Source organism: Mesoplodon bidens (assembly GCF_964165515.1).
Source record: "Mesoplodon bidens genome assembly, chromosome: 8".
NCBI classification, from domain to species: Eukaryota; Metazoa; Chordata; class Mammalia; order Artiodactyla; family Ziphiidae; genus Mesoplodon; species Mesoplodon bidens.
This window is the reverse complement of record NC_138165.1, coordinates 88,446,965-88,462,223: the sequence shown is the minus strand read 5'-3', so window position 1 is coordinate 88,462,223 and position 15,259 is coordinate 88,446,965. Positions and strand designations below refer to the sequence as shown.

The following is a 15,259-nucleotide window of genomic DNA, read 5'->3' as shown; positions in this document are numbered from 1 at the left end:
ACATTTGCCCCCAAAGGGATAGAGTATACTTAAGTAGAGAAGAAAGGAACAGTAATGAGCAAGGATCTAATTATGTGTTTGTAAGCTTTTTCTTAGCTTAAATAAGTGTGGAATGTGAAAGAACACAGAAAGATAAAATTGCCATTTGCCAAAATAAGAGACTTAGGGAGGAGCAGGAAATACCTTTTGGGAGGAGAATGTTGTTGGAATCAAAGTTTATTTTGGAATTTCTAAGACTGAGATATTAGCTATCTAAGTGGAGACATCAGTTGAAATTGAAATTAAAATATAAATTTAGAGGAGAGGAGGTCTGGACTAAAGATATAGATTTGCTTATCACTACATAGATAAAGAGATGGAGGATATCATATCTACTGAATAAATGTAAGTAGAGAAGAGAAGAAATCCAATGGTTAAGTCTTGGGACCCTTCTACCTCTAGAGGTCAGGGAGATAAGAAGGAAACAAATAACAGGACTGAAAAGGACTGGCCAGATATAGGAGAAACTCAAGGAAAGACAGTGTTTTAAGAAAGGGAAAGTGATCACTCACATGATGTGTTACTAAGTGATTGGTTAAGATTAGATCTAAGAAATGACTATTTAATTTGACAATAAGGAAACCATTAGTGACCTTGACAAGTACTGATTTTGTTGAGAAACTAAATTGTAATGGGAATTAGTTCAATAATTAATAGAGCACCAGTGAATTGAGCAATTCACAATTGTTCCAAATACTATAAAAGTCTTAAGTGAAATAATTGCATTTTTTCTTAAATATATTATCACCTAAAGTATCCTATTTGCTGTTTGATTTATTTAATGATAATTATTGAGAATCTTCTTAGAGAATATTACTGGAGGTATAGGGCAATATAAAAGTAGAAATAATAGTCCCTAACCTTACAGGGCTTATCATTTGCCTAGAAATAGAAAAGAATCTGAGAGAGAATAATTATAAACAGCTAAATTAAGTTTAGTTTGGGAGTGTATAAAAGAGTCAAATAGTGCTAAGGGGAGAAACTCTTGTAAATATGATAGCAAAATGGAATGAATTGGGTCACAGAGATGGCAATCAAATTGAGGCCGTTTATTAGCACTTAGCCCTTTATATGTGAACATAACATTGTTCCTATGAAAATTACCAAATCATAAAATAAAAAGTATGAAATGGCCTCTTTCAGAATCATTATGTTTAGCTATCTTTTTCAATTACAGAACTTTCTTTAAGTTTAATATTTAATGCCAAACTTTAAATTCTCCATAAAGGGAATGTCATCAGGACTCAAAATTAACAAAGATCCATATAGACTTACAAAGGCACCGGGTTTCAGCATGTGTTACCCAATGTGAAGAGCAGCTCCATGTACAATAGTACAAATAAGATTTCTAAATATATTAACTATTTTAGAGTTGTGTTACACTTAAAAATGAACGGTTTCAAAAAGTAAGAACAAAATACAGCAGACTTCAACTTAATGAGAGAAATCAAACTGAAAAATAACAGTTCCTTAGGAAAACAAAGGTAAAGGGGGAGGAAAGAAAACAGAAATGAAAAAAAAAAAAAAAAAAAAAAAAACCTTGAACCAAGTTTTTTCTTCTTTTGCATTTCTAGCAAAAAAAAAAAACAAAAAAAACAAAAAAACAAAGAGAAGCTATTAAAATCAACACAGGTATAAGTCTTGATATTAGAGGAGGAACAAGGGGACACAGAAATTTGAAGGCATAGTGAAAAGATAACAATATACCTGTATATTGTTCTGCACTTTAAATCCATAGACCCCAAAGAATCAATGCTTCTCCTTCCAAATGTCTTTCTCCTGATTTCTCAAGTCCATGAATGGAGTCATCAGCCTTCCTTCCACTCACCCAGGCATGGGAGCCTAGCCATCTTTGACTCCTCCTTTGTCTGTCTTCACAGACAAAGGTTTATACACTGAAAAATAAATTCAGGTTTATACACTGAATCATTTCTGCTGCTGGAAATACTTTTCTACCTCATCCTCTATGCTTCCCTACTATGTCCCTCACTGCCACCAATAAGCACTATTAAAATAGCTAACCAGTCTTGAAAATATCTTCTCTTCATGGTCTATTTATCTAGTATATTAGGAGAGTAATCTTCCTAATATACTCTTTTTTTTTTTTTTTTTGCTGTACACGGGCCTCTCACTGTTGTGGCCTCTGCCGTTGTGGAGCACAGGCTCCAGATGCGCAGGCTCAGTGGTCATGGCTCACGGGCCCAGCCGCTCCGCGGCATGTGGGATCATCCCCGACCGGGGCAAGAACCCGTGTCTGCTGCCTCGGCAGGCGGACTCTCAACCACTGCACCACCAGAGAAGCCCCCCTAATATACTCTTATAGTCATATGTTAATGGAAGCAGAAAAGATTTTAGAGGAAACCATGCCAAGATTCAAATCTTGACTATCCACTTAGAATGCTTATGACCTGGGGCAAGTTATATAACCCACCTCAGATTCATCATACATAAATAATCATGTCACAAGAATTATTTGACATAAGATATATAAAACACCTGGTAAAAGTCACTTTTGTTTTTTAATCCTGGAAGAAATGTTCAGTGACCCCACATGAATGTCCAAAATCCTGGCATTTTCCCTGCAGCTGTACCTGTTCTCAAAGTCTCCTCCCTTCTCATTTCATCCAACTCCCCATTAACACTTGGAAGGGCCCTCAGAGGGAAATAAGGGTACCAGCAGGGCAAAATAAGTAGAAAACATATCATCTGAATGAAAAGGAATTTTTGTTTGTTTGTTTGTTTTCTTTTAAGAAGGACACTTTCTTACTCCCTTTGTGTAAGCATTTCATCAAAAAAAAAAGTTTTTAGTCTAAGGCAAAGATTGGGGTGATTTAAAAGCAAACTAAAAGAAATCAAAGATGCTTTATATACATATTTGTATGTAAAATTTAAAAAATCTATTACTTAAAAAATTAGTTTGTGAATCCTCTCAAAATAGGACTGCTTAAATCTGTATTATGTAATTGTACCCAGTAAACATGACACAAATGTGTGGTGTAATGACTTGATAGATAAAGGTAAATGCAATTTGCCATAGTCTATAATACTTGTTAGTAACATAGATATGTGAGATTACAGTGATTAGAATGAATGGAGATTTTGAGGTGAAGAAAATTTTTAACATAAGAGAGCAAAGAATAGTGCCTGTAATGATTTATTCCTCCCCCACTTTACTTCATAGAGAAGGATTTATATAATATTTTCTGCTCTATTGTGAAACTAATTAATTCCTAGCATGCTGAACAATTTTGGTAGGTCACAACTGAAATTTTCAGATTTTTGTCTTCAATTTTTTAATCCTTTGGCATATTGCTTCAGATTACCATGTCTGTAATGAATAGGTAATAAAATGGAGTAGTACTTAGTGGATTATATATTTTGTAATTAAATATTTACAATTTTCTGTTTGTTTCATTAAACAGACATATATTCAATCCATACAGATGATGTTAAAAGTGTTCTACTAATATAAGCATTAATTATATTGTGTAATAGATATAAACCACACACACACACATGCACACACACACACACACAAAGTCTGAGGACTAAAAATTCATCTGAGCTCTTACAAAGATCTGTTAACAGAGAATTTCTTCCTTATCTAATTCCCTTTCAATATTTCATTTGTAGAAATTCATAGGTATTTGCCAATTATACCTCAGTAAAGCAGAAAAAAATTCATAAGTGTAAAATTCATAGGTGGATTATTTGTATCTTCAGGATGATGTATTTAATCATGAGAATAGTTGCCTCAAAAATCAAATGTACAGGTTTGTATGCTTTCCTTAAAATTGTGACAAACAAACAAAACCCCGTAGATAGGTGTAAATATTACTTATAAATAAAAGGAAGGAATTACCATGAAACTATTAGAAATTTTTCTCAGAACTAATTCTAGACATAAAATAATCCAAATGATATTTACATATTCATTTAATGGTAATATCTCTTCTGAAATACTTCGTAACACTGTGTTATTGAATAATATGTAACTTTTTCATATTGAAAAAATATTGGGGAAAAAGATTTATTTAAACACATGAAGACAAGTCAAGAAATATTTAAATTTAGTTAGGAAGAGGGGCAGTATGTTTTGATTCATTTGCTTCAGCACTCAACACTTCTGGTCATAGTTAAGGTATAATAGAGGAATCCTGAATCCTAATCAAAGGATAGAGACATACTGTAATACTCTAGGTCTCATCAGATAAAACCTGTAACTGTCAACTGATGTCTACCTCAGAGTCTGACCCACATCACTTTCATTTGCTCAAAAAGAAAAGATGTGTCATGTTTATAGAGTAGGTGGAATTCTGGGTCAGAATAAGCATAGTTTTCACAAGGGGAAAAAAAAAAAAAAAAATGAATGTGGCTCTCCTTGCCCTAGTCAGTAACCCTTAAAATGTCTTCTGGGGAATTTCAATATTTCCTAGTGTTTCAAGGTCTCTTGTTTCAAATCTGAGCCTCTTTGGGGAAGACTGAACAGAGTAACAATGCAGTAGGGACTATCACTAGAATGATAAATACTGCTTAATTTTGCTTTTCTTAAAGGAAATCCAATGTTTTGTTAAGCCCCCCAAATCCTCTTAACTGTTTTCTCACTGAAAAAATAAAATGAAACTCAATGAAGTATAAGATCACTTATAAACTTCAATAAGAGCATAAAGGATTTAATTGACAAATCACAGTGAACATAACAATTCAGCTAAAATGATAGTGTGATGAGAATTACAATATTACGATATAACTAAATACAAAATCAAAGAGTTTATTAGAACCCCTAAATAAATTTATGTTTATTTTGTATTCTCTACTATAGGTTTTAGGTACTAAAGAAAAATCTGATGAATTGTATTTATCTACCCTAAAAAAAATTCTAATGAATCATCTTTAGAAAGACAACATATATAGCTGAAAAACTGATGGACTTGAGATTACAAGATGTAAAATGTTAACATTACTATTTATGTTTGACCTTGTCTAAGTATTTTAACTTTTCTGAGTCTATTTCTTTATTTTTAAAATGGAGGTTATAGGGGTCTCCCTGGTGGCACAGTGATTGGGAGTCTGCCTGCCGATACAGGGGGCGCGGGTTCGTGCCCCTGTCCGGGAGGATCCCGCATTCCTTGGAGCAGCTGGGCCTGTGAGCCGTGGCCGCTGGGCCTGCGCGTCCAGGGCCTGTGCTCCGCAGTGCGAGGGGCCGCAGTGGTGGGGGGCCCACGTGTCGCAAAGAAAAAACAAAAAACAAACAAACAAAAAACGGAGGTTATAAGCTCAACATTGCATAGTTATTGTGAAAATATGCAGTATATGTAAAAAGAAAAATTTAATTAAAAATATACAAATATTATTAGAATCAGAAGTCCATAGTCAATCTATTTAAATTATTTGAACTTGAGTGTAGTATGTAAGACCAAATAAATCTCTGGTTTACCTCTAAGAAAGGGGATATTTCTATATCAGGATAGAAAGTCTTTGACATTTTCATTTCAATTAGATTATTTCCCATTGAAAATGAAATGAATTTTTTGTGACGCTATATGTGCCATAAAACTCCTGAGTACCTAATGGCAGTCAAATCTTCTTTTCCTCTTATTTGGACAGCACTTTTACTATGTTTAAACTGCTTAGTTACATAATTAATATAATATTGAAAATGTCCCTGTTTGCAAAGTTGCATTATTTATCTCAGTTGGCAACTGATTCTAAGAATTTTCTGTCACTAAAGTTTCAAAATGTTTTTGATCAACTACATTTTTCTTATAGCAAGAGCAAATTAGGAAACGTGTAGTATATTAATGAGGATACATTTAACCTCTGGTTCATGATATACTCATGCTTTTTTCTGATGGTCAGTGTAACATTTTCAGAGGGAAGATAGGGTACAAGATTATAGCCAATGTTATCTAGTTATATTTTTAAAAGAAAATATAAGATTACAGAGAATCATCACATCTGACTCTAATTTAGGAAACATCCATTTATGTTATATATAGATTTATTACAGGCAGTAATTAATTTACCTTGCCAGGAAGTGAAACTTGTTAATACTTAGATAGTCCTGTATGAATGTGTATGTATTTGTTTGTTTATTTATACATATATATGTAAATACTTGTTATCTTAAGGTGTCCTAGATTCTCTAAATTGGACTAAGTGTTTATTAAAGGATAAACATTTGATTTATCGCTCACATAAGGACACTTTTGAGAGTGAATGGTGTTCTACTTGTATTTAACAGTGGTACAAACTGAGACTGTCCTGGACTACGGGAGGCATATGATTTACCAGTGCTTAAAGGTATTTGATTTAAGAATAGTACTAGGGCTTCCCTGGTGGTGCAGTGGTTGAGAGTCCTCCTGCCAATGCAGGGGACATGGGTTCGTGCCCCGGTCCAGGAAGATCCCACATGCCGCGGAGCGGCTGGGCCCGTGAGCCATGACCACTGAGCCTGCGTGTCTGGAGCCTGTGCTCCACAAAAGAATAGTACTAGGCAGGATCTAGAGGCAAGTGTATCAGATCTCAGGAATCCAATAAAGATTAGCTGGCTCCTGCTATATTTATTTTTCATTGCCTTACGTGAAGCATGTACTTATGTGTATCTCAGCTGAGTCATCTGATAGAGGCACTGCTCACAACCAGCAGAGACACTGCATAAATAAAGCTCTGACTGGTCTGATGTGAAAACATCTTTCCAGCATGATATAGCACTATAAGGAAAAAGCATGCAGATTTGAAGGTAAACACAAAATAATAATGTTAGAGGCACTATTTTGTAATTTTATTTAAAATTTCTTATACAAAAATGTCTGGTTAAAATTATCTGACTAGCCTGCAGCTTTTCTTGTTTGCTTTTACTTCTGTGTAAATTTTTTAAAAATCAGCTTAACATTTAGTGACCATAGATAAGCAGTGAAGCAGCCCTAAGTCTGACAGTGACTTCTGAGAACCCATCTTCAAACTATTTACTTTAGAAGCTTCTACAAGTGGAGGTCTCTGATTTAAAGTCAATACCATGAGTTATAAACTATACTGTCAGTGTATTATAAGGCTGCTGATTGATTCCTTTATCTGTAACCGAAAATTATTCTGTATTTAAGAAATGAAGAAAAATATACATATATTACAAATTTAAAGTCATTTTATTTGGTGAAATTCATATAAAGGAATCCTATAGATTTAGATTTGGTGACTATATTAGTCAAACTACCAGTTTTACCATTTACAATTTTAAAGAAAATACCACTGCACATTTTTTGTAGAATAGCCTGCCCTTGACATTAAATGAAAACTGGTATAATGGAATACTTTTAAAACCATTTGAGTTTTAATCATAAATTATATTGACTTTACTATATTTTATTTGTGATCTGTTATCTGGAAGGAAACAGAACAATGAAAGAAAATATTTGGATGTTTATAAAATCAGCTTCCATGATTCTCTCACATTTTATATTCTCCAGTGAGGAAAAGCATGGTTCAAACAGAGTAATGAATAATAAGAATACATCTTATTATATGAGTAGTATGGTTTGGGAAGACACTACTCTTCTATATATAACTGTTTAAAATAGGTAACAACATTCAAGGCAGTAGAGTATAATGCATTGTGTTGTCCCTGAACTTCTAAATGAAATTGTGAAAACAAAGTTATATGCTTTTAAATAAATTAGTCAAGTTCATTTGTGATTCAGAATCCGTATTATATCAGTTTCTATGAGTAGAAAATATCAGTTTCATTATACTATTTCTAAATCACAGAATAAGGTAAAATATCACTTGATAGCATCCTTTTCGAAAAAGCTTGCGCTTATCACTTGTCATGTCCTATCTTGTATACTTTAGGGGATCCCAGCGATTTTTAATGGACAGGCAAAAGATAGGAAACAAATAATAATCCTGTTACAGATAAGGGATTACAGAGTATTCGAGGTCTCTTGGTTTTTATTTCATTAGTAGTGTCACAGTTTAGCCTCTTGGAGGCTACTCTGACTAACATATAAGTGGAACACACTCTCTTTCAGGAATATAGCCTAGTTGGCAATAGTCAGCATGAGACCTAGGGGGGATATACAGTAATTTAAAAAAGCAACTTAAGTAGCTCTATCCCTTTTATCCAAAGGATCCTCATAAAGAGTGAAGCATTAACTCTCAGGAAAAAAAAAAAAAAATGGCATCTATCCTACACCTACAAATATCTAGGAATCATCAAAATTGAGGGAGGCACAGGAAATGTGTAAGTAGTATAACTTTTCAGATTAGAGTGCTCTTATAAAACATAGTGTTAATTGTAAGAAACATAGTGGTAATTAAATGTCTCAGACACATTAAGCTATATTGAATAGAAAATACCTGCAGAAGCACTTAGATCATAAAAGTGGACAGGGAATAGCAAAATGAATTCTTAATTGAAAAGATGCAAAGTAAACATTCAAAAAAAAAAAAGAAAGAAAGAAAGAAAACAAGGCCATTATTGTAAAACTAAGCTTTTAGACAATGATTTATTTTTTCTGTATTTTTCTTACATTTAATTAACTTTTACTTCAAAGGGAAAATAAATATATTGTAGAATATTAGAGAATGCACAAAAGTAAAAATACAAAAATAAGAACACTAGAGTCATAGTGTCTTATTGTACATTCTTCCAGATCTTTTTGCACACATATACGTGTATGTGTATATGCATTTTTTTCTGATTAAATCCTACTGTTTTGTAACTCAGTCTTTTCAATTTCTGGTCCACGTCTTTACATGCCAACACATTTTTATTTCATCTACTATCTAATCCATATTCTAATTTCTCAAGTTATCTAAAAAAATTCTGTACAGTTGACTTGCCCATGCTAGAGTCCAGGCCAGGATTGCATTTCATGTCTGGTTTTGTGAATATTAAGTCTTCTTAATCAAGATCAGTACCTTTTTTCATGATAATCACTCATTAAAGAGAACGAGCAAGTTTTCTTATAGAACATTGTCCCTTTTCAATTTAATTTTGCTTCCTTTTGGTTAATGTTCTTTTTCAAGAGTAACTTTCTCTGGAATAAGAAGAGTTTGGCTTCTTAAAATGTCCAAAAAATCATTTATGTATGAGTTTTAGGTGCAGAAACTCTAGTTATTTGTTTCTTCAGGTTGGTTGTACCTTTCTCATTCTTGCAGAGTGGTAAAAGAAGAAAAAAGCTAGAGGAATGCAAGTCAGCCAAGGAACTGCTGAGGGAAAATATCAAAACTAAAATCTAACCAAAAAATCATAGAAATTACTGTCTATTGAGTTTTTGAATGTTTTATTTTCATTGCCATGACTAAACTAGTAGTAATTATACGATAACTGATATCCATCCAAATTAGATGAAAAAAAAAGATAGAGTCAGGGATCTTGTTTTGTTCTATTGGAAGTGATCATTCTTAAAATGAAAAAAAAAAAGAATTTTCTTTTAATTTACAGTGACTGACAAATATTGTCATAAATACATACCATTTATTCTTTTGCAAAATAGATACGCAGAGGAAGTTTAGAGTTTAGTTCAAATCCACAATTAACGAAATACTGGGGACTATTCTCAATCATACATAAATCCTTTGCAATAAAAAATTGGACTCAGGAAACAAAAATACAGTTATTTTATTTATTTATTTTTTTGCGGTACGTGGGCCTCTCACTGTTGTGGCCTCTCCCGTTGTGGAGCACAGGCTCCGGACGCACAGGCTCAGCGGCCATGGCTCACGGGCCCAGCCACTCCGCGGCATGTGGGATCTTCCCAGACCGGGGCACGAACATGTGTCCCCTGCATTGGCAGGCGGACTCTCAACCACTGCGCCACCAGGGAAGCCCTAGTTCTTTTTATAGTAGTGGCTTTTCAGGGATGTGTTAGGCACTTGAGCTGAAAATTATGCCTTGGGTTGAAAACTAAAATATTTTCTGAAATACATATAACTGGTTATAATGTTTAATCAGTTATAATGTTTAAAAGACATGACTTAATTTATAGAAGAAGTTACCCAGATTTTTTTTCCAGAGCTCTTTAAAGTTTAAAAATTCTATTTAGGATCATCTGCTTTCGATCTGTCTTTGAGCAAAAGTTTACCTTTCAAGAACAAGTAATTTTTTTTTTTCTCTGAAGGAGGGAGCTGTATAGAGTAGGTTCTTCTATAAATAGGAATATAAAATATAAAACACTTTACTATGGAAAGCATGAGGATTCAGGGAATTATTTTTTAGTTTTGATATCTATCATGACTTCATAGTCAATACCTATGTATTTTACTCTGAACTGTTTGCTATGGCATATGAAATTAATATCTTTCAGGGATCTGACTACAGAAAGCTCATAGATACTACTCTACTCTAGAACAAGAAGTTAAGACCATAAACATTAAGTTTCAAGCAAGCAAAACATTTATCTTGGAAAACAAAAAGTGATCAGTTTCAAAATTATACATTAGCTAATTAGAGAAACATTTTAAGAATAAAAATCTCCAGTCAATTTCTTCATAATCCCTTTTTAATACTATTTACATATTTTTATTTAATACTTAGTGTGTAGACCTCTTTCATGGGTATATGATGCTTAGTCATACTTTTAATAATAATGCTTACTCCAGTCATCATAACTCTGAAAACCCATCTGACCCAGTCTTCATCTTTCTCGTACCCTTTGTCCCAGCAAAGTTGCCCTTGCCAGAGTTTGAAATAACACTTTTGTCAATGAATTTCTCTGTTGGTATCTCTGTATACCAGAGATGTGGGGTTCATAGGTCCTCAGACCACTCATTTTTGCTTTAGACCAGTAGTTCTCAACTGGCAGTGATTTTCACAGACATTTTACAATGTCTGGAGACAGTCATGACTAGAGGATGGAGGTGTTGCTGGCTTCTAGTGGATGGAGACCAAGGATGCTGTTAAACATCCTAAAAGGCAAGACAGTCCCCAGAATGAACAAGTATCCAGCCCCAAATGTCAATAGTGCCACTGTTGAGAAAGCCTGCTTTAGAGAAAATGTTGAAAATAATATTATAAACCACAACAATACTATTTAAATGCATTTCTACTTCTTTATAGATAAAAGTAAACTTAAAATGATTTAAAATTATCCTATATCAAAAATTTGGCATACATTCTTCATTTTGTCATTAAATTTTACATTTTTTCATCAAATGGCATGTTGTGGTTGCTCATCTCCAAAGATTAGTTGTCTGTGCATGGTTTATTATTAAAAAACAAAGCAAAACAAAAAAAACAGGTACAGTTTTTACCATGAGAAAAGTTTTGTGAAATCTTTAATGAATTTTTAATTTGCATTTCTTCTAATTGACTAGACTTTTGATATGTGGATAATGGCTTGTCCAACTGTTTTTTCTTCTTCCTCTGTCTTTTCTCTCTTCATACTTTTTTCTTTTCTTTTCCATTCTGGTTGGCAGGACTCCTCTAATTGCAGCCGGAGTCATTGGCGGGCTCTTCATCATGGTCATCGTGGGTCTAACATTTGCAGTTTATGTTAGAAGGAAAAGCATCAAAAAGAAAAGAGCCTTAAGAAGATTCCTGGAAACAGAGGTGAGATGTTCATTTCTTCTCTTCAAGTGTTTAGGGATTTTCATTAGGTTTAGAAGGTTTAGATACTCAGTGTTTTAATCCAAGAGAAAGTTATATTCAATTTCCTGCTGAGGGTTTCTATTTTATAGTATGGTATACAAAGTTGATGGAAAATCAAAATATATAATAAGTGTAGTCAAGGCAGGCTCATGGCTTGAAGAGGGCAAATAACAGGGGTCAAGGAAATTATCATATTGGGCCAGATCTGTTTCTTTTGGAGACAGGGGTCCATTAACAAGCTCTAGGATATACAAATAGCAGAACTACAAAATATCTGAGTCAGAGAATATCTCAGTAGAAGAACTAGAAAAATGTTAGAAAGTGATAGAATTTTTTTGGTTTAAAATAAAGCCAGATTGGCAAGCAATTTATGCTTTAATTAGGGCCATTAAATTGGTAGTCACTGATCTCATTATAGCAGCAGGGAAAAGATAAGCTTCAAGATAAAGCTTAGTTTTGTAATCACATAGGCCTTATCACACTATTTATGAGATGCATTTAATATTATGCATGTTAGTTATTGTGAATATGTAAATTATCCATAAAATACTATAATTTCTTTTGTATTGCCACACTGAATTCTCTAGCATACAAGATGTTCGTTTTCACCATAAAGGTTATAGGGGAAAAACAATTGCAGAAGACCATGTGTTACCATATTCTTCTCAACTCGAGTCCTATCTCTTTCTCCTGATACACGTCTCCATGCCTATCTGAACATTTCAGAGCAAATCTGTACTGAGACAGTCTTCTTTCTTTACATTTTTTTCTATCTCACTGTCAGTGTGACATTTTGACTTTTCCTCTTAACACTGAAAGGAATGGGAATATTCATTCATTCATATGTTTCTCACACTGATAATGAATTAAATTTTAGCTCTTTTCCCCCAAAAGTTAAATCTGGATAGAATTATTTGAAAGTTTCAGAAAGCTACTATAAAGTTACGTATAAGAAGATACTTCTTTCTAATGATTGAAGTTATCTGAAATTAAATAGACACGTTCAAGCATAAAAATGGTAGTTATATACACGGAGTGAACATAGTAATGATTCCGACTTGAGCTGGATGTTACAAAAGATCAACTTGATCACTTTCAGCCTTGTACATGTGAACATGGATAAAAGTTTGGGCACAGCACATGTGCTGTGCATATTTTCAGGTTAGCTAGGATGGTGGAGGCAGGCAGAATTCTCCCTTATGGACAGCTTGGAGCAGTCACTGAAAGAATTCTGAAAAGTGAAGTAAATAAACTAGAGTTGGAAAGGAATGAAAGGTTTGGAATAGCAGTGGATATTTAGGTGATTGGATAAATAGAAGACAAATTCTGTCTCTTAACTATGTGTAGGAAAAATTCATTGCTATGAAAATAGTTATTTTGTTTTGTGCTGTTAATATGGTGCTTTCTAATAATGCCCTCCAAATTGGCATTTCATTACTAAATAAACACATACTGATTGGTTTTATAAGCATATTCTATTTTTTATAGAAAGTTATCGCTTAGGACTAAATTTGCTAATTGTTGAATTCTCATCTTTCTCCCAGTAAAAGTAAATAACTGTGATTTTCTACCATCTAAATAGAAGAGGAATTCTTAAGAGGTTCAACTTAAGTTCTTAAATACTGAAGCTAAAAATCTGCCTCAGATGTGAAAACTTTGTTAAAGCCTGATATTTTGTTGGAAGGTTTTTAAAATTGATACACTTCCCAAAATCATGTTGACCCAGATTGTTTTTTTCTGTTGCATGCATAAAAGTAGAAAATCTTTTTTTCAATATACACTTACTGAGATGCACTATAAGCTTGATGCTTTGATAGATGCTGTGATTTAGAAATGTATTAATGAGATAAAATTCTATCCCTTGAAGAGTGACAGGTTTGGTGCCTATATTATGACAGGTAATGTTCTAGAGTTTTCCAACTATGTATATACCATTTCATCCTTTAACAATCTTCTAAGATAATTATTGGTATACCAATTTCACAGATGTGAAATGAAGGGCCAGGAAAGGCAAATTGCGTTCTAAGCCTGTAAATGGCAACAATGATATACAAACCCACAAATTTAAACTCAATTGTCTTTCTACCATACTGGGTCATAAAATAAAACTGTGCTCTTTTAATGGTATAATGCTCAAATTCCTGGGGGGAAAAATGTGTTTGTAGAAAAAAATTGAATGATACTTAATAAAATTGCGGGTAGAATTGTAAAGTTTTCAAAATATGAAATTATTGCACAGTATACGCATATATATAATACATGTATATACATTTTTAAGTCTATCTAGCCTAAACTGCTAAAATCCAGTCCCCAATCTTGCATATGATTTTTGTATGACTTTTGTATATGATTTAAAAGTTTTATAACTTTTAAACTTTTATAAAAGTTTCTTACTGTATACATAGTATGTGTATCAAAATCTACAAAAGAAATTCTGCACAGCAGGATTCAAGTGAATGGGATCCTCTGCATGAGATTTTTTTCAGATTTGTTAAAGAATTGTGTGAATCTTTCTGAGATTTATGGGATTTGAATGTGGTTATATGCATTATTACAAGATAAATTTTAAATTGAAATAAAAGTGTATTCGTTGCCACACTGTTAAAAAATAGCTTAAGAATATTGATAATTTTTATCACCTTTCCCAAATTCTTGCTAACATCCCTAAACTTTACCTATATTCAAGATTCTGTTTAGCTAATTAAGTAGACCATGATGTTCACAGAAGCGTGATAATAATAACCAAGCTGAGGACCGCAGTGCAGTTAGCCTTATAAACAGACATTTTGAAATACTGTGGAGGTTTTCAAGACAATGTGAGTAGGAGTAGGCCTTAATTATTTCCTTATGCTGAGGCAGAACAAGCTATTTGTCTGTTTTTAAAGTTTAGTTCTTTTATTTAACTTAAAAATAAATTTTAAAAAAGCTCTTGTTTCTCTGACTTGCCTTTTCCCTCAAACATAGACAAAACTCTAAAATTTTAACATAAAGTATAAACTTTTTGTACCCAGAGTCTCTCTTCTGTCTACATTTTTGTGTTCACATAGTCAAGAAATTGGCACACATTTACATACCTTTCTCCTGCTTACCCATCCTCTCTGGCAATGGCATCTAAGCTATGACATCTAAAATTATCAGCCTAATTTTACCCCTTTTGCCTACCCAGCCCACTTTAGGATGTGGTATTTCCCACCCTAATCTCACCCTTCAGACCTGTCCTTCTCCCTGATGCTGTGTCCAAACTGCTCTTCCTGGTGGCAGTGTCCTCCCCCATGTCCATCCATTTTTATTATCTCAAGACCAATTTTAATGTGTGCCTCCTTTTAGGAAGCCACAAAAAGCAAACCTCACTCCCCAGTGGTTATTTTATTCCTCTGCATTTCATAGAATTCATTTATGATCTAGAATCAATTCATAGCATTTTAGAATTTTTAACCTAGAAGGTGCTCTAGAGCCTTGCTACTTAAAATGTGTTCAAGGACCATCATCATAAAGAGGAATCTCCTGGAGTTTTGTAAAAATGCAGATTTCAGCCACAAATCCATATCTACTGAACCAGAATCTGCATTTTAACAAAAAAACTCTGGTAATTCATATGTACATGAAAGATTTAGAAACACTGTCTTGGTG

General features: G+C 33.4%; 1 protein-coding gene across 2 annotated transcripts in view; it reads left to right on the top strand.

Moving 5' to 3' along the window:
- The window catches only part of ERBB4 (erb-b2 receptor tyrosine kinase 4), a gene marked incomplete at both ends in the record, with an annotated part of 1,145,028 nt that overhangs the window by 893,797 nt on the left and 235,972 nt on the right, over positions 1 to 15,259 (top strand). For both annotated transcript variants that reach the window (XM_081242707.1, XM_081242706.1), the window contains one exon: positions 11,458 to 11,590. In XM_081242707.1, coding sequence (XP_081098833.1) covers positions 11,458 to 11,590 — 133 coding nt within the window. The remainder of the gene's footprint in view (positions 1 to 11,457; positions 11,591 to 15,259) is intronic.